The 18,508-nt window shown below is 46.1% G+C and overlaps 3 protein-coding genes across 12 annotated transcripts in view; all 3 read right to left on the bottom strand.

Annotated features, from left to right (window-relative positions):
* The window catches only part of march8 (membrane-associated ring finger (C3HC4) 8), a 26,618-nt gene extending 26,289 nt beyond the window's left edge, over positions 1 to 329 (bottom strand). For 3 of the 6 annotated variants that reach the window (XM_037271294.1, XM_037271298.1, XM_037271297.1), the window contains exon 1: positions 16 to 328. The gene's annotated coding sequence lies outside the window, so the exon portion shown is untranslated. Of the gene's footprint in view, positions 1 to 15 lie in introns of all 6 variants that reach the window. The other 3 variants (XM_037271295.1, XM_037271300.1, XM_037271301.1) reach the window with 3 other exon arrangements.
* The window catches only part of washc2c (WASH complex subunit 2C), a 19,064-nt gene extending 556 nt beyond the window's left edge, over positions 1 to 18,508 (bottom strand). The window contains exons 1-31 of one of the 4 annotated variants that reach the window (XM_037271282.1): positions 18,339 to 18,505; positions 17,246 to 17,389; positions 16,986 to 17,150; positions 16,825 to 16,893; positions 16,419 to 16,589; positions 16,252 to 16,345; positions 16,107 to 16,168; positions 15,962 to 16,012; positions 15,792 to 15,884; positions 15,591 to 15,678; positions 15,417 to 15,476; positions 15,162 to 15,307; positions 14,983 to 15,073; positions 14,555 to 14,608; positions 14,332 to 14,481; positions 14,124 to 14,245; positions 13,945 to 14,055; positions 13,785 to 13,874; positions 13,614 to 13,715; positions 13,410 to 13,517; positions 13,174 to 13,340; positions 12,961 to 13,066; positions 12,512 to 12,880; positions 12,294 to 12,422; positions 12,057 to 12,155; positions 11,803 to 11,877; positions 11,659 to 11,721; positions 11,355 to 11,582; positions 10,611 to 11,261; positions 10,246 to 10,420; positions 9,524 to 10,174 (exon numbers count right to left, since the gene is read on the bottom strand). In XM_037271282.1, coding sequence (XP_037127177.1) covers positions 10,029 to 10,174; positions 10,246 to 10,420; positions 10,611 to 11,261; positions 11,355 to 11,582; positions 11,659 to 11,721; positions 11,803 to 11,877; positions 12,057 to 12,155; positions 12,294 to 12,422; positions 12,512 to 12,880; positions 12,961 to 13,066; positions 13,174 to 13,340; positions 13,410 to 13,517; positions 13,614 to 13,715; positions 13,785 to 13,874; positions 13,945 to 14,055; positions 14,124 to 14,245; positions 14,332 to 14,481; positions 14,555 to 14,608; positions 14,983 to 15,073; positions 15,162 to 15,307; positions 15,417 to 15,476; positions 15,591 to 15,678; positions 15,792 to 15,884; positions 15,962 to 16,012; positions 16,107 to 16,168; positions 16,252 to 16,345; positions 16,419 to 16,589; positions 16,825 to 16,893; positions 16,986 to 17,150; positions 17,246 to 17,389 — 4,179 coding nt within the window. In that variant the 5' untranslated portion in view covers positions 18,339 to 18,505 and the 3' untranslated portion in view covers positions 9,524 to 10,028. Of the gene's footprint in view, positions 1 to 9,523; positions 10,175 to 10,245; positions 10,421 to 10,610; positions 11,262 to 11,354; positions 11,583 to 11,658; positions 11,722 to 11,802; positions 11,878 to 12,056; positions 12,156 to 12,293; positions 12,423 to 12,511; positions 12,881 to 12,960; positions 13,067 to 13,173; positions 13,341 to 13,409; positions 13,518 to 13,613; positions 13,716 to 13,784; positions 13,875 to 13,944; positions 14,056 to 14,123; positions 14,246 to 14,331; positions 14,482 to 14,554; positions 14,609 to 14,982; positions 15,074 to 15,161; positions 15,308 to 15,416; positions 15,477 to 15,590; positions 15,679 to 15,791; positions 15,885 to 15,961; positions 16,013 to 16,106; positions 16,169 to 16,251; positions 16,346 to 16,418; positions 16,590 to 16,824; positions 16,894 to 16,985; positions 17,151 to 17,245; positions 17,390 to 18,338 lie in introns of those variants that run through there. The other 3 variants (XM_037271284.1, XM_037271283.1, XM_037271285.1) reach the window with 3 other exon arrangements.
* zfand4 (zinc finger, AN1-type domain 4) lies at positions 1,889 to 8,915 on the bottom strand. 2 transcript variants are annotated; one of them, XM_037271288.1, is made up of 11 exons: positions 8,574 to 8,915; positions 8,044 to 8,176; positions 7,347 to 7,679; positions 6,662 to 6,737; positions 6,337 to 6,404; positions 6,086 to 6,272; positions 5,824 to 5,974; positions 4,610 to 5,755; positions 4,467 to 4,521; positions 3,460 to 3,577; positions 1,889 to 2,771 (listed from the first exon to the last, which is right to left on the bottom strand). In XM_037271288.1, the coding sequence occupies exons 3-11, from the start codon at positions 7,528 to 7,530 to the stop codon at positions 2,636 to 2,638; spliced, it is 2,121 nt and encodes a 706-aa protein (XP_037127183.1). In that variant the 5' UTR covers positions 7,531 to 7,679; positions 8,044 to 8,176; positions 8,574 to 8,915; the 3' UTR covers positions 1,889 to 2,635. The 2 variants fall into 2 exon arrangements, with proteins under 2 accessions (XP_037127183.1, XP_037127182.1); XM_037271287.1 differs by lacking the exon at positions 8,044 to 8,176.

The following is an 18,508-nucleotide window of genomic DNA, read 5'->3' as shown; positions in this document are numbered from 1 at the left end:
TCAATGATGTTCCTACCTTTATTTCCCACGGAGATACTCGATTAATATCCCATCACTAGCGTCCCTTCGTCCGGAACCGATGGACCGACAAACCGACACGAACGCAGCCTTCCTCCTCGCCTCTTCCTCGGTGTTCCGGAGGTCGCCGCGCACGGTCCTTCTCTTGTCGTCACAAAGTCCAAAGAGGACACTGGGCGTCGCGGTACGTGCGTGGCAGTGATGTTGTAAGAAATTCACGTCAGTCGCACGGTGGTCGAGCACCACAGAGCAGCTGCGTGTGTAGGCGCGTCACCCACTTCCGCGTTCACGTGGAAAAGACGAAGAGGAGCATGAAAAAAAAATCTCTTAAGAGGGTAGCCACGGTTCCAAATAAGTGGGGATGATGAAGGCCCCCCCTCCCGTCCAAAAATTAGGAATAAAATATATCTTTTCGTGTTTTTTCTTTTTTTTTTAAATAATCGACGCATACAAAATAAATACTAAAATAATTAAACTGACAGGAACTATATATATTTACTTAAAAAATAAATGTGAGCAATTTTCATCAGGATAAAGGCAAGGCAACATTATAAAGTGCATTTCAGACACAAGCACCCCAATGAGTTCTAAAAGCACAAAAAGATGCACCTTAGAACACCCGAACTTCATTTGGCGTTAACCAGAGGGAAATGGTGACAGGTGCATAGCCACACCCTCAGCTATACGAGGGTGTGCACACTTGTGCAATCACATTATTTCCGTTTATTTTTATTCATTTCTCATATTATTTTTTTCAATTGACTTTGATAGGTTACAGGTCATGTTTTGGACCGGCATTCAAATTCCATCCAGAGTCAAGTCAATCATTCACTTATTAACCACAGGAATGTAATGTTGATTTGCAGGCTCGATCTCGCATCGCTGTCCATGTATGCGAAACTCGTCCTTGTGTTTGTCCTGATTACGAATGCGCAGGCCGCCGCGGCGTCCTCGGGGCGGGACAACGGAGCTCCTGTTCTCCCGATCGAAGTGAGTTTACCAAATTGTCATGCATACAATCCAAGGATTAAGATTGGAGGCACGTTTAAAAAGAAACTAAACTAAAATACTATTCATGTTATGTTGCAAAATACTGTGTTGTCTTCTTAATTTATCTTTAATACATCTGGAATCAAAACAAAGTGTCATCTTGTTGCTAAGCAACCAGCACATCACTGGCACTAGAATGAGTCAGTCAACTATTAAGGGGATTTCGAGGCAGCTACATGTTCAGCTTGGCTGAAAACAATTCAACAAACAGCAGCAAAAACAGGTTTTGGGGTCACTTCATCCACATACAAGAATACGGTGCAGAAAACAATTCCAGGTTGAGAATGGTGTCATTGTGACTTTTAATTTGAGATATGACTCGATAGGTTTTATTCCAATGTGAAAGCTACTGCTGTTTTGGTTAGCAACTGAACAGGTGTCGGTCTACCGGGACATTTAAGACTCCTAACAGCGTCCATCATTAGGGCCAGCGAATTTGTTTACATCACATGATAAGTCACACTTGATCTGTTTGTGACTCTATATGTGCTGCTGTTTTGGTTAGCAACAGGAGTGACCACACAACTGTTTCCTGGAAAGATGCCAGACTCCACACAACATGAGATCGTCTTTAATGCTGACCAAGGAACCACAATAAGACTTTTACACAATATCTGGTCACGTTTCTGCAGATCTTGCTGTTTTGGTTAGCAACAGTCAATCTTAATTGGAAGTGAGAGGCACCGTTGTTCGGGTGCTGCTGTTCTGGTTACCACCAGGCTTTTACTTTCCTCAGAGTAAACAGGAAACATCTATTGACTCAAGTGGCCGAATTAAGTCTTAAGATGCGGACCTATTTGAGGAAATAAATGAGAAGTGGTTGTTTCTGAAGGTTTGGAAAGAAAATTTATTTGAAGTCAAACCCCTGCAAATATGACAGCTTGGAGATTTTTGCAACGGCTGAGCATTTAATAAAAAAAAAAATACAAAAGATTCTTATGGCAACCACGTTATCTTGCTAAGGACATTGAAATATCCGATTTCATTTGTCTTCCCCGCTCTCAATTATACACAATTACAACCGGCATTCAAACAGACAGACTGCATACTTGAATTTAAATATTTCGTGAATAAATATCATAAAACACACACGTCGATGGAGTTTGTTTGTTTGTGGTCACGTGTATGTGCCCGTAACAAGACAAGACATTTCAGGGGCAGATACAATTCAAAAATAAAAAGACAACATACATGACAATAAAAAAAGACCCGTTGGGCCAGAATAAAAGTTTTAAATATGATCTTTCTAAAGTGCATCTGGCCAAGACGTGTCCAATGGAAATCCATCAGCTTTTTCTTTTCAAGGTCTGAACATGCAGCAGATATTTTGCACAAAAATAACCAGCGTACATGCACAGACTTGGATGGGCTCATTGAACAAACAAAACAACAGAAACACTTTCACATTGATCATCTGCTGTTTGTCCACACGTTTTCACAGGAGAGTTCACCGTGGCCGAGAGAGGGACATAAAAAAAATCCAAAAAATCCAATGCGCACGTCGGTGAATAATATCCGTCCGGGTTGAGCGAGTCTCCTCCTTAGTAAGTTTTTAGTAAGGGACTGTTTAGATCTTGGGCAGCTTGGGGGCACTGACGAGCGGGTTGGCGTCCTGCAGGAAGCGCCTCCCCGTCCCCTTGTAGTCGTACGAGCAGTCGTGCGTCTCTGCATAGCGGTGAGTGGCACAGAAGTTGCTGCCGCACCTGATTGACCAATCAAACGGAGATATTCTTGTCACCGTGTCGCAGCTATAATTAACACTGCTTTATATTTAGTTCTGCAGCAGAAGTCATTTTGGGGTTTGTGCTTGATTTTTATTTTTTTTTTGCTGCCGTTTGCATGCTTTAATTGTGTGGCTGATGTCACTAACAGTTGCTTTTCTTTTCAGCTCCCGTCATCCTGTTGTTTCCCCTCAGTCTATTAGATAGGCATCTGTTAGTTACTACACTTTTTTGTGTTTTTTTTTTTTTAATTCAGGGCATTCTAATCTGTTTGTATTGGCTGTGGCCAATGTTGGCGCAACAGCTCGGATTGATTTTCCGGCACAGTTTTGTTTTACTGCCTGCAGACAACACTCTGGTTTTCACGATAATATGAAACTGTAAACATAGTCTTCCTCAGAAAGGAAGCCTCGATTTGTCGGTCTGGTTTCAGTACGTTTTCTGATGCACAAAAAAACCCCCATCTAAGAATGCAAAACTGGAGTGCAAGAGCAGCGTTGCGATTGAGCAATCGCCGTTTAAGTTTACACATGGTTGCATCAGATTGAACGCTCCTGTCCGCCATCTTCCAACTCAGCGGGCGGCCGACGCGTAGCCGTGATGGCCCACGGGCAAACAGAGTACAAAAGCGGCGAGACTCGGTTTGGAGTCTAGCGGCAAGCGCTCGTACCTGCACTCGTAGCTGGAGGCCAGGCCGGTCTTCTTGCCGCAAAGGAAGCAGTGCTTGGAACTCTTCTTCTTGGCGCCCGCAGGGGCCTTGACTGGAGGTAGGTGGTATGTCGGAGTTCCTTACACACAACAGCAACAAAGACAGTTCGATGACAAATGATGGGCGCAAATTCAGCTCACTTGCGAGGTGGCATTTCAAATGTTTGTCTTTCAAGGTGGCACTGCACGAAAGACAGAGGCACACAAAGTAAACAAGGTGTGCAGTGTTAAAACGCATTCCTAGAGCGGAGACGTACGATCAATAGCGCGGATTCGACCGATTGTTTGCGCGCCGGCTTATTTGCTCTTGTGCTTGTATTCAGTCCGAAGCTAATCCTGCTGTCAGAATTGCTCACAAAGACAAGTGTTGAGGATAATGAGCAGCGCGAGGTAGATGAGACGAGGGAAGGAGGTCTGATAAAATGGGAGCGGCTGTCGGATTGCATTCGTGGTGTCTTTTTTTGCGCACCTTGGTCGGCCACAAATCAGACATTTATGGGATCAGAGGTGCCCTGTGTGATACGTGTAAGGACAGACTGGACTTGTTCCCTCAATGAAAGTGCTCAGACGCATCATCGGCGAGCACATCTTAGCGAGGCTCCGGCCAGCGCTTTATGCAGACGTCCAGCAATAGTTTTTAAACTGAAGGCCTTTGCAGAAAAACAGCCCGCCTACATGAGGACACCCTCATGGAATCTTTTTTTTTTTTTTTAATCTCAAAAAAGTGAGTCTGCACAAGGAGCAGATTGGAATGTTTTGTCTTTTTTTATGTGTGTACCCTATCCGCGTCAGCCGCTTAGTCATGCAGAAAGTTGGATCTGTTTTAAGCTGAACATTTTTCCGTGCAACGAGAGAAATTGAAAAACTCAGCACGGTTGGAGAGAGCAAGGCAGAATAACAGCAAATACGGCGACTGCAACATTATCGAGTTCTTTTCTGTGACAATCACAAGTAGGGTGTCTTTCTTACCAATTCTCCCGAATGGAGGGATGACTCCCCCGCTGGACCCAAGACATTTGTTGGCCTGGAGGGGGAGGGGACAATCGTTTAAGTTTGACTCAATTGTAGAAATTTGTCTTCAAAATGATCTGTATTCAAGCATCCGCTCTTACCGAGGAGGCCGTTGCTCGATGTCGCGCGGCGGCCTCCTGCGGGAGGCCCGGCAGCCTGGAGCCCAGGATCCCCTGTGCGATGGGAGTAGCGGGGGGCAGGGGGACGCCAAGCCCGGCTCTCCTTGCGTTCACGGGCCTGGCGGAGAGAGACGCCAAGAGCGCCGAGTTGCTCAGGGAGCCCAGTTGCTCACGACAAGCTTGGCTGGCCATCTTGGTGATGCCTCTGGCTTCCCTCTTGGAGAGAATCTCGGGCGTCTTGCCGGGCGACTCCACCTGAACGCCCCTTAGGCGCGCGCCGTGACCGGACATCACGGGCGGGAGGGGGGACGGGGTGGTCGGCTTCACCTGTGCCGCGCCGAGTACCTGAAGGGGGAGCGTGCCGTCGAAAGGCTGGAAACGTGGCTTCGGGGAGGTGGGGGCGGGCGACGGCGGGCTTAAATGAAAGGAAGCGCTAAGCTGTGTTACATCCGCTCTGCTGGTCAGCGTGTCGCCGCCGCTCCCGAGCGTCCAAGTGCTGAGAGGGGAGGGGGGCAACGGCAGCTGGTGCGGCGCCCCGACATCAAAAGCTCGGCAAGATTCCTCCGACTGAGGGGACAGGTCCAGACTCAGGGGGTCCGCCAGCTCGCCGAACGAAGCGGCGGTGTGGGATGGCGCCACCAGCCCGCCGGCCTCGTCTAATAAACTCACCCCGACCGCCTCGCCGACCGGCTTGAGCGGGTCAAACGTGGCATCGGGCGAATTCCTGGTGCACAGCGGAGGGAGCTGCGGGTAGACGCAGTCCCTCATCAGCCTGGTGCCGCCGATGTCCAAGCGGGAGACTTTGGGAGGGGGCCGAATCTTTGCCAGAGGCGGGCACGTCTCCCACGGCTCCTCCTCCTGGAGCATGTAGCAAGACGACGAGGGGAACGAGGGAGGCGGCCGTCTCGGGACGGGCAACTGGGAAGAAGGGGAAGCGGCGGCGTGCGGCGACGGGAGTTCTTGGTCCGCTATGGGAGGTAGATGCCCACTGAACTGGCGAGACTGGTTAATCTGGGGGAGCGAACGCAAGAGGCGCTGATGGATTCGCGTGATGGAAGGCGTTGGCCCGCCGCCGCAGGGATGGAGACCGACAGGGGGGCGCGGTTTTGCCTTACTCGTCTTCTTCGGCTGCGGAATGAAGAGTGCCGTTTAGAGATTTCCACTTTCGAGGATTCCAAAACAACATTTGGTCTTACCTTCTTGTTGATGTTCATGTCTTCCATCTTGGCTTTGAGCAGCTTCATTTTATTCATGGTGATAGAGTTTTCCAGGCTCGCCGCAGCGGCAGAGCGCTCTCCGCTGACGCCGCCGCCGTCCTCCTCGGTGCACATGTAAACGGAGCCGCCGCTGAAAAAGCAGGCGCATGCGTACATCGGTGAAACGCTCTCGGAATTCAAACTTTTTTTTTGTCTGTGACCAGCTGGGTTATAAAGAAAAAGAAATTATCGGAACGCAGACCTGAGGGATTCCGATAGAGGCGTAAGGGAACCGTCTCCCCTGTCCACCACCCGGAAAAAGTTGAGCTGGTCGCCTTCGCGGTAGACAACAAACGTGACTTGCTTGTTGGCCGGAGTCTTCTCCCAACCTTCCTCCTTTGTGCCCTCCATCGAGTCCGCCGCCTCCTTCACGGGATCCTCCATAGTTACTGGGAAAAGAAGACTGTCAAAGAAAAGACCTGCATCCATCTTGTCAGTGGTCTTTTTCCTCACCCCTTCTGGTGTTGATTGGACCTCCCCTCATGGCTAAGACCAGCTTCAGAGTACAGCCCTCCGCAATCCTGCAAAAAACACATGCGCTGACTATAAATGCGGTAAAAAAAAAAATTAAAAGACAGAAACTAAGGTGCAAATAAGGCCGAGCTTGAAGTACAACTGTAGAAAAACAATCTGATTTCCAAATTGATTTGAATATTTGGCCGAGAACGCAAACTGTGGTGAGACGTCAAACTTTAGTCATTCGTTAAGCGCGGTTGAATAATCCGTGGATTTAGTGTGAAGTAAAATAATTTTTTTAAAAACTGGGGGGGGCACTTACCCGTAATCGTGGAGACAGTGGTCATCATCCAGCTCCAGGTTGTTCCAGATGAGGTGTTGCTGGCTAACTGGGATGCCTTTACACACACACACACACACGCACAGACACACAAGAGGCCAAGTGAGAAATCAATACAGAGCTGCAGAGGTTTATGAGAGTCGATAGTTCAAGTCACTAAAGCTCATGACTGCCCTCTTCAGACAGCTCAACGCTACTGCGGAGACCAGCTTCGTCGGTCGATGACCCATCTCATCACGTTCAGCTTGTTCGGCTTTATTTACCGCTCAATTTTATCTTCTTATTGTTTTGCAGTTTGTGTTGGCAAAATGGTTAGAGATGGACGACATGACAGTTTCACGTTATTGTTATTCGATCTAGAGATGTGTTTGGCACTCTGTAAGAAATCTGAGCTCAAGGGATGGTGAGTGTGACGGGTTGATCTCGAGAGAAGTCTTGGGAATGCAAATGAAGTGAGCGAATGGACTCCGTGACCTGGCGCTGGAGCCAAGCCACCGTTTGGGAGTGATTGGCGCCATGAGGGAAAAACACTGGCTGATGCATAAACACAAAAAGGAGACATTTTTTGGACAAGGTCAGTGTCCCAAGGACGCTCACAAACCCTGTTGAGCTTTAAAATGACTCATTTAAAAATAAAAATCATTTTCTCGACAACTTTTATTCGTACCTTCGAGTCTTTGAATCTTTGCCTTGACTGAGATGACGGCCTCGAAGGGCAACACGCGCAACTCGAAACACGTCCCGGTCAGGGTTTCGATGAACAGCTCTATGGGGTCGTACAGAGGAATCTTGTGATGGAAACCTCCCACGCGGTCATCGTTGAAGAAGGGAGGCTCCTTCCTGTCGGTCATCTCGGCTGGTGGGGAGGGAGGCGGTAGATGGGGGGGGGGGGGCTTTAGGAGGGTAGCCAAAGCGGAGGTGTGGCCCAAGGTGTGGGAGAGAGGGGCAGGCTGTGCTTCCTGGCTGGGGGACCGTCACTCATCGTGTGGGATGACCACAACTGTGAAGTTAAAAAAAAAAAAAGTTATGTAATCAGATTGACACTCAGATACTCGGTCAGCGTGTACAATGGTCTCATGAAACATTCAGAGACGCACGCAAGGCTTCAGCCAGAAGCCAAAGAACAGGTGCACGGCCGGAGGTCAGTCGTCTTCATGGTGCCAAACCGCGCTCGGCACAATCCGACAATTAAGAATTAAAAGGAAGAACAGAACAAATACAAACGCTAGAGCTAACTTTTGATTGACATGGTTCATAAGGCATCCATTTAATAATAACATGTTAAATTAGTTTCGTGACCACTGAATTAAGGATGCAGTGGTGCTTTGAGATACAAATGACCTGTTTATGTATTTTAGGCTAACCTGAGATGGGAAAGAATAATTCGGAACAGCTCAATCTGATGCAGTGCAGCAACTGGATGCACACAGCCCAAAAAAAAAAAACGTGTTTATTCACACTGTCTGCCAGCATCACTCAAACATTCAATAGTGTGGCCTGTAAATGCAAACACAAAGCAGCAACATTACCTTTGTGTCATCATCAGCATCCTTGTGGGGGGTGGGTGGACTGGGCAGGGGTACCTAATATTGTGACCGCACAATAGCCCATTACAAGGGCTTAAGACAAAGCACGATACAATGGAAAATTATGGGATGCTTGTCTTGCTTTCTCTGCGGGCTGTTCATCAATGAGGCCTTCGTGAGAAGGTTTTAGATGAGGCGCTCGCAAGCTACACTCGCACAAAAGGCAGCAAAAGTCAAAACACTGCCTTCAAACAGTGACAATGTTGGTTCATTTAGGGTAACGGTGCTCAAAGGAGAGCAAGAGTCGACGCAGGTGCTATTGAAACATTCCGCTTTTTAAAAAGGAGCGAGGTTAAAGTGTTGCTTACCGTGAATTACAAGGCGGCGAGCTTCCCGTCTAGCCGACGCTGCTGTCCTTAGCCGACGTTGCCATGTTAGCCAACAGCTCAAACAATGGCTACCGCTCCACACATACCGCGAGCTAGTTAGCCGGCGAGCGAGCTAGGCTACACCCGTGGGTTCCGTCCTCGCTTCCCGTCTGCCGGTGTCGCTGTCGTGGGCGGCGTTACGTTCGCGAAAACAGAGCATTGCATCACGTTCAACGCCACAAACAGAACGAACCCGCAGGGTCGCGTCTGTGTTAGGTCGCCCGTCGCCGTGTTCGCGACGCTGTCGTACCTGTCACTCACGCCGGGCCGGGGGAGGGCGAGACATCACCTCCGCGGCTGCCTTTAATTGACGCTTCGATGTAACCAATTGCTGCAAGGAAAATGAGAAGTTAAGGGCGGATCTTATTTGATTGACACACAACTAACCAATCAATTTAGAGAAAAGACGAGATGGGGCGGGTCTTAAATTTGATTGACACTAGTTCCACCACTTATCTTGAGTGTTTAGGCAGATAGAGGCGGGTCTTAAATAGGATTGACACCACAATGTAACAAATCGTTGCTTCGTAGATTTAAAGAGCTTCCAGGTTTTATTAAGTTTGCTTTTTGTGAGCAATAAATTACCGTATTTGTGCAATACTAGTCCTGGAATAAAAGTTTTTGTAACATTTCGGATATAGCATTCTTTGATTGTTTTTGTTGTTTTGCATTTTTGGCTTACTTCTATCATATTAATGTTTATGCATTTTGTTTTACAGTGTACCAATTATTTTGTAAATATTTATGAATCAATCCAAAAGATTTTGACCCTGAAAAAGATATCTTATGTTTGTGATATCTTTCAAGTTATGGCCTCATTGTTGAACATGTTCCGACTAAAAAAAAAGAAACTAATATACAGAATGTAAACTTTCCAGTTGAAACATTAATAATGTAATTTAATGGTTTTATTGTGCTTTGGAAAAGAGCTCTTCATTTTTACAGCATTCAAAAAAAGAAAATACCCCCCCCCCCCAAAAATAACCACACATCTTAGATTGTATAAAATGTTTCATTTTAGTAGATAAAAATGCCATTTCTAGTTTTCTCACAGCAAAAGTTAAGAAATGGATGAGTGTCAAAACTCTTACGAACTGCCTTGACGAAAATGACATGGCACTTATAGACAGGAAATCTCAACATGGCAAAGCAAAAAAAAAAAGCAAATCTACTGTTAGCCTCAGCGTCTAACTAAGCACAACGGTATCTTCATAAAGTGCTATCATGTCTAATTATTAACAGTCCGTACTAAATATTACAAAATAAAGATGCGAGGCAACGAATGGATGAGAATTTGGGAATGCTCCATCAATCAAGACTGTGTGCCCGATCTCTTGCGGGTTCAGCAATCCAAAAAAATACTACGGAGTTGATCCATAACTGTACAAATCGACTTCAATTCTTCCCCAGAGCATTAAGTGGATCATCAAATATGTTACTCGTGTCCACTGCTGTGCTGGTCTTCTGGGAGGGAGGCGAGGTCTTTGCTTTCGGAGTCACCTTGGTCGCCGTTTTGACTGCACTTGGTGCAAATATGTCATCTTAAGGAAAGAAAATGTAGGATCACAAATAATACATTTGGTATTTCCTCAAATAGTGGAGATTTACTTACCCATGTCGTCATCAAAGATGGACCCGCCGGCCGCCTTGGCTTTGCTCTTCTTTTGTTTCGGTGCGGAAGAGTCTGCCAGGTCGGCAAAGATGTCGACGTTGTCGTCAAACAGACTGACGTCGATGGGCTTGTCTTTTTCCTTTCTGGGGGCTTTAGGCAAGATGGCAACGTCATCCTGTGAAGGCAGAGTTTTTGCCGATGATGATGTGATTTTTCTTTCACAAAAGCTGTTGAAATGACCAAGCTGTTCCAATACTTTTGGAAAGGGGGTCAACACTACTACTCGCATGTTGAGACACAGTTTCTAGTGATAGGAAATGAGAAACTGTCCAAAATTTGACTGGGAATGTAACAAATGACGTTACCTCAAAAATATCTTGCTTGGGAAAGCTGTTGCCGCTCTTGACGTCGCTGCTAATCGCGGACGTAGCCGCCGAGCTGCTCTTCACTCCAAAGAAGTCGTCATTGTCGTCATCGTCTTCCAAAAAGGCCGACGTCTTGGCCACCTTTGTTGCCGACTTTGGTTTCAATGTCTGGAAAAGGTCATCGCTGTTGTCGTCGAAAATTGACGGGAGGTTGCTGAGGTCTTTCTTCGGTGCCGCCGCAGGCGGATGTTCGGCCTTCTTGGTGGAGACGCTGGCGGCAAGCGTGCTTGTGAAAATACTGTCTGAAGCAAAAATGTCCTCCTCCTCCTCAAAAGGGAGCGGGACCTTGCCTTGGTTGCTGTCCTTACTAGAGTCTTGCTTCTTGGGGTGTTTAGATACAGGCGGCGTCGGCAAAGAAGGCTCAGTGGACATTTGAGAAGATGGAGGCGAGGATGTAATAGGAGCGGAGTTCTGCGGGATAGCAGTCTGGCTTGAGTGGTCTGACGGGGGCGGGACGGAAGAAAACAAGTCGGAGGTGGAGGCTCCAGGGGGATTGTCCTCTCGTTGCTCTTGGTCGTCTGCTGATCTTTGAGACGCTTGCCTCGCTGCTCTGGACTGCGGTCTGCGACGTATGGAAGCTCTCACACGATTCTGCGTACAAAGAAAAAAACATATTCTGAATTGGAAAGTGTCACAGTGTACCTAATATTGTGGCTGACCAGTACAGACAATCACTTCACCCACCTTGTTTGCGCTCTGCAAAGTCGGAACCTGGAGCGGCGCGTCGAAGCCGATTCCCGGCTCACTGTCCGTCCGGGCGCCGATTGGCGTCGTGGCGGGACTGGGGCTTATGCTGGAGCTGGAGACCCCAGAGGAGGAACTGGGATCCAGACCCGGGAGTACGCTGACGGCCCCCGGCATGCTGGGGGCTGAGCCAGGGAAAAATGCAGCAGGGTTGATCTTCAGACTTGCCTTAAAATAAAATAAAAAGAGTCACGAGTAATACATAGACATTAAATCGTTTCGAATTTTATAAATCAAAATTTACTTGAAGTTTGCCGATCCTTGACGTCGGCTCTTTTGGTTCTGCAGGACTTAGAAGTGCAGGTTTCTGTGTAGTTGGATTATATTATTTATTAATATCACACTAAAAGGCACAGCATAGTGTGTCCAAGTAGTTCATACTACTCACCTGAATTTCCGAAACTGTTTCTGGCCTGACTGGCGGCGGCCTGTCAGTCGACGTACTGTGTTTCGCTGCTACTTTCTGAGGAAGAGAAGCCCCACGCCCAAAAAAAAAAAAGTCTGTCAAACTTAAAACCCAAAATTGAAAAGCTCTCAAAACTTGCTGTAAAGATCATTTCAAAATCAACATAAGAAATGTGTGAAGGGACACATCTGTGATTAAAATGTGAGCAGTGTTGAGCAGTGGAATCAATTCAGTACCGATGGCGATTGGGGCTTGCTGGAGGCAAACAGGTCGTCTTCCTCGTCTTCCAAAAACAAACTCGGCGGCGCCGGCTTTGCCGAGCTGAGCTCGGAGCTCTATAAATGAAAGACATTCGGGTCATTTCAACATCCATCCTAACCTTGACAATATTCCATATTGGATCATATTAAGATTGCATAAGGTCTTCCTAAAGGAGTGGCCAAGTGAGGACAATAACAGATAAAAATACTGGCCGTGGTTTTATCCGAGACGGCAAAGAGGTCGACGTCTGGATCGTTGTCCTTCTGCTTTGTGGGACTAAACAACAATTCCTCATCCTGGAACACGCCGGTGCTTTTTGCCTGCGGTCGCTCCTCTGCGGGCTGAAAACAAATTTCAATACAAGTTATAAGCGCTCAGCCGCTAACTAGTCAACGTGCTTTTCTGAACAGAATAAATAAATAAGGGAAACCTTTGCGGTGTTTCTGGCTGTAGGTTTACTGGCGTTGAAAATTGGATCCTGCTCATCCTCCTGTTCATCATCATCATCAAACAGACTGAAAGCATTGCTTTTGACTTTCTCTTGCGTGTTGACCATCGGCGGCGGGCCGTCACGTTCGTCGTCGTCTTCATCCAAAATGCTCTTTGCTTGCTTTTTGGCCAGAACGTCAATGCCCCCAAACAGGCTGACGGCTCCAACGGGCTTCTTCTTAATTTCGGTGGACTCCGACGACGGCGATGGGGTCTCCGGGGGCTTCGCTGGCGGTTTCTGTGGCACTGATGGTTTTTCTTTCAATCCCTTCTTAGCCGAATCTGGTGATTTTTCCAACAGCGACGTAGGCTGAGAATCAACAGAGGAAAAAAAAAAATCAGTCGACTAAATCGGCAATGAAACAAATTAGTTTTCCCTGTTGTACTCACTTTAGCTGCTGCGTTTTTGACCTCGTCGGTTTTGATTCCAAACAGGGATCCTTTATCTTCATCATCCTCGTCCTCGAACAAAAGACTTCTCTGGGGTGTCTTCGGACTGCGTTAGATGGCAACGCATTCATCATTGAGTATAGCATCGATTATTTTCCTAATATGTACACTTCGTGACGTTCCCAGTCTAGAGTGGAATATTTTTTTAAATACCTCAACTCTTTCACCGGAGCGAAGAGATCATCGTCATCGTCAAAGAGGCTGCCTTTCTGCGACGTCATAACACTTGGGAGACTGGAGGGGGCGCTGGCGCTTGGTTTCATTCCTCCCGTCTGGCTTTCTTGCGTGGTAGCACTCATTTGAGGGCTTAACCACTGGTCCTGGTCCAATGTTCATAAAGTTAGTAAAGCGCATTGCAGACTGAGTGATGAAATGATCTCCTGAAATACCTCATCGTCACTGAAGAGGGAGCTAGAGAGAGCTTTACTGGGCTGCTGCGTGGCTGTTTTAGCTGGATTCGATTTGGGCTTGGAGTTTGAAGCAGATGCAAAGAGATCCTGCAAGAAGAAATACGGCTACTATTTGAGGAAATCTAAAAAAAAAAAAAAAAAAAACCCGATCGGGGCGTGGATACAAATATTTGTTGCGGTCACCTCTTCATCATCATCATCGAATAAGGACAGAGGAGGCTTGTTGATTCTGCTCTGGCTCATCGTGTGGGGATCCGACTGACTCTTGGGGATAGTCGGAAAAATCTAGACAAGGGAAGACGGACAAAATAAACAGAGGAAAGTAGATAATGTGAAGGAACTTGAGAGACTTACTTGGGTGTCTTTATCATCAGAGAAGAGACGACTTGTGAGAGGTTTCTGGGTCTGAGTGACAGCTGGTCCAACATCTGGATTCAGCCCGTTCTGAAGAAGCAGATGCCAGTCAAAAGTCTTGAAACAAATACTGAAGTTCTGGTAAATATGCTCGTCAAACCTTCTCAGATTTGTCAGACTCGTCGCTGCGGGAGGTTTGACGTTTCTTCAGGCCTTCAGAGAGTAAGCTTTGTGTTCCAGGGCCAAACATGGAGATGGCACCCGCAGGCATCTAAAAATAAAAGTCATTAGAACGACAAGAACTTCCATAAAACTTCTTGTTGTCATACTGTCGTTTACCTTCTTCTCCGATTGCGCAAGCGGCTGTTCCGCCTCCTTTTTCTGAGCTGCCTTCTCGCTAAATATGTCACCGTCCTCGTCTTTGAAAAGGTCAGGGGCCTGTTTGGGTTTGACCTGTGAGACTGTGGGAAAAAAAAATACAAACCACTCAAAGTGATTAATAAACCCCAACAAAGTCAACAGAGGAAGATTTTTTTTCTGCTTTTACCACTGAAGAAGTCATCTTGGTCATCATCCTCTTCATCAAACAGTCCCCCAGCGACTGGGGCCGGTTTTGGAGTGACATGGGATTTGCCGGTCGACGCTCCGTTTTCTCTGCTAGCCATTCCGTCACCCACTGGATTGAAGAGGTTGTTGTCTGTTTGAAAAGAAAGCACAATTTTGTTGGTTTGAGAACCTTACCCTACACGATGCTAGCAGACAGCATTTACCTGGAAATACTGAAACGGCGCCAGGTGGAATTTTCTTGCCGGCTTTGTCAGGCTCTTAAGGGGAAGAAACAAAAATAATCACATTTCAAGCTAAACACAGATAAGGAATATTTTTAAATCGACATGAATGCCTCTATTATGCTAACCTAAATAAGTTTGGCATGGTCGCAATTTCAGGGTTATTAGTGGTACGATTTTCCTCATCTTCTCACGTAGTTAAACTAGCATTAGCATTTGCCGCAGTTTTGCTCGAGCCAGTCAGATGATTGTCAGGGGAAACCAGTCACATGAAAGTATATTTCTGAGGGAACACGGTATGTACGACGATTGGATGAGTGCAGATAAAAAATTAGTATCAGGCCTTTGGTATCGGTGCTGGTATTGTCGAGAAAAAAATTGGAATCAAACATCTTTCCGATTTCCTTTACCTGCAGCTTTAGTGGCGGTTTTGATGCTTTCGTTTGTTGACTTCTCTTCTTTGGACACAGGAAGCCTTGGTGCATCAGAGAACAAATCACCCTGTGTGGGATCCAATAGAAAAAAAAATTGCTGAAAGATGCTGCCTGATATCTGTACTGAAATCCAAAATGTTGATAGAAGATATTACTTCGTCGTCATCGTCAAAGAGGCCTTTCCCCCCGCTGAAGAGACCGCTTTTCCCGCCAAACGGCGAGAATTCATCCTCGTCGTCTTTGTCGTCATCCGACTCCATTTTTGGAGGTTTGAACATGTCGTCGCTGTCGTCTTCGTCCGCTGTATGAACGAAAAGAAACACGTGAGCCATATGATGGGTTTGGAGTGGGAAAGAAAAAACAAAAAAAACGCACAGAACGATGAGGATGAATGAAAAGCCCGTCCGTACCATGCGAGTTGGCAGACTTTGCTTCTTTTCTGCTTTTGCTTTTCTTCCTTGACGACAAGGCTTAAAAGATTTGAAGACCTCCATGAGCATGCTTTGTTGACAATGTCTCGTGTTCCAATGAAGATGGTTACAAATGCGAGGAAGGCGAAGAAAATTCAAACGAGGCCGACTTACAGGCTCGATCTCCCGTCGGTTTGCTAACCACTTCGCCCTTGATCCTGGCGGCCAGCTCATCGGCAAAAGACGACGACGGGCCTGCGCTCTGAATGGCACAGAGAAACAGACCACACATTCGGGATGTTTAAGTTCAGTTGTGAAAAGCCAAATCACAGTCACGATTACATTTTGATTAATTAGACGAGACACGAAACCTACCTTTGCATCCTCCTCCTCCTTGTCCGACTCTCCAAATATATCAGAATCATCATCGTCTTCATCCTCTTCCGAGCTCACCATAGACGACGCCTTCTGTAAGAGTCCATTTTTTTTTTTTAAAGTGTGAAATTTAATGACCGTGTAGTTCTGAGCTAGCTAACTTAGCGTACCTTCTTGTTACTATGACGATCGGCCTCCTGCATAAAGTCCTCGTCGGAATTCTGAGCACATCAAGCATTTTTTTTTTTTTTTTTTAAATTAAAAGATCAAAAATATAGATCATAATGGGAAAGAAAAAGATACAAGCGCTCTCACATCTTCATCTTTGATGTCTTCGCTGTCGATCACGCTGTCTCTCTCGCTGTCCACTGACAGTTCTGCAACAATAAGCCATTGTCTTTCCATTTTCAATCAAAAGAGGGGATTAATAATTTAGATATATTGCAAAGGAATGCATTACCATCACTAGACAGGTCACCAAGGCCGACGTCCTCTTGTTCCATGAAGGCTTGGGAGCCAATCAGAAAAGGAAGAGGTCTGTCCACGTAGAGGTCCTTCAACAAAAAAAAAAAGATTGTTAGATACTGCATTGTTATCAGTTATGAAACATAACAAAAATGACTTTACCTTAGGCTCAAGGATTGCCTCTAATCTGTCACTGGCCTCCTCGTCCTCGGAGTCCGAGTTTCCAGCTTTGATGTCCAGGTGCTCGAAGGCGGACTCCAGCACCTTCAGGCCGTAAGTCACCGCTTCCTGCATTTTGGGGATCAGCTCGGCTTCTTTCTGCTCACGGCTTTTCTGTTGGGAAACCATGCCAGAGAAATACTCAAACGGATTCCCACCTAAGGCTTATTTTTATAATTGCAGTCTTTCTCTAGCGCTCTCTAGTGGAACCCTTGCTTGCTAACATGATCTGGCATGCCAAACAGATTTGAATAATTTGAGAAACAATTACAAGTGTATTTCCCCGTAATTCGAGGGAGTTGAAACCCTCGCAAACACTTACAATATTAAAAATCAATCTTATTGATACCTGATCAGCTTGCTTGTCCGCAGCATCAGTCTTGGGCACGGGCTCCTCAACCTCTTCATCGTACACTCTCTGCAACAGGAAACAAATGTTGATGCAACACGTCCGTCTAAAGTCTAAAGTCAGGCCAACTGACGACTACAAAGCGGAAGTTTTGAGTTTACATTCTCGATAAACTGCGTATTGGAGAGCATGAGGAAGTCGTTGAAGACCGAGTGCAGACTGCTATCGGTGGCCTTGGTGTCTCGGATCAAGCTGTCCAGCTGCTTTTCCATCTCATGTGTCCTGGAGAGCATTCTCTGAGAGAAGTCTTGAAGGAATAAGAAGAGCTGAATGGAGGATATTAAGAAAAAAAAAAAAAAGGGGAGGTCAACAGTCTTCAATACAGCTGATTCTGAGAGAACGTTTTGATGTTTGACGTTACCCCCGAGTCGGCCGCGAGAGACCAGTTGGCGCTGCTCTGCCGCATCTCGTCGAGGGTCCACGGTCTCTCCCAAACCTGAGCATCATTACCGGGGTGCTCACTCCCGTCCGGGCCATTCGACATCCCATCTGACATCCCGTTCATCTGCAGACAGCGAAGCATTTTACCATTCATCACTTTTGAAGTATGCAGCATTACCACTTTTGTTTTTGTGTAAAACATAATTTGGAAAAAAAAATAAATCACAATACACTTTGTTCTCAGTAAACTGTTTAAAAAAAAAAAAACAATACAAACGCCTTATTCTATAAATAGGTTGAAAGAAGCCACAATGTTCGCACACGCTACTAAAAATTACAACTACTATTAAACAGCATGCAAGAAGTTTGTCAAATTTGGCAACTGTAAAGTTGTTACACTATATGTGATTACAGTATTTTGTCATCAATAGTACATTTTCATTGAACTGTTCAGATGTTTGATGATTTTGTTCCACTGCTGATCACTAAAAAATGAAACAAGGTAGAATAGAACCAATATTTTGTAATGGAAGAAGATAATCTAATGTTTTATTTGGTTTCTAGGTTTACATCGTCAAAACAATATTCAGTGTGCCTTGAAAGATAAGAAGGGTCTAAAATGGCTGGCAATCAATAGGCTCTTTTAAAGGTGAACTCGGGCTGGAACTGTTGCCCTGGGTCAAAGGTTTTAAAACACCCCACTGTTAAACAAACCGCCCTCGACTGAAATTAGATACCTTTTTTTTTAGGATTCAGACTAATTAAAATATGACACAGCTTAACTAGCCACAACTACATATAAACGCCAGCTTTATTATATGTCGCCATTCGACTGCTTTAAGGCCGACTTGTTGCATTTAAAAACAACGTATTGCAAAAAACGTTGTGACATTCTGTTACTTTGAAAAAAAGTTGGAAATATTTTAACAGGCAGGGGAGCGAGTGTGGGTGTTTAGTTAGCAGCTAGCTCAACTTAGCTAACCAACGTAGACGTTAGCGCTCGCAAAGAGCCCCCCGCAAAGACAGACACACGCGAAAGATACATTTTCCTCTGAAACGGAAAGCGTGCTTACCTCAAAGACGTCTGGCTCAAAGAACCGCTTTGGAATGCGATGAGAAAAGACGGCGAACAAATGATCGATTATGCTAAATTCGGCCTTTCCCTCATTGGACTTCTGACAGGTCAGCCATGTTCTGTCTGCAGACAGTCATCTGACTGCGGTTGCTAGGCAACCGCTGGTAA

This window comes from Syngnathus acus, chromosome 15, assembly GCF_901709675.1.
Source record: "Syngnathus acus chromosome 15, fSynAcu1.2, whole genome shotgun sequence".
Taxonomy (NCBI): domain Eukaryota; kingdom Metazoa; phylum Chordata; class Actinopteri; order Syngnathiformes; family Syngnathidae; genus Syngnathus; species Syngnathus acus.
The sequence above is the reverse complement of the archived record's forward strand: the minus strand, read 5'-3'. Positions and strand labels throughout refer to the sequence as shown.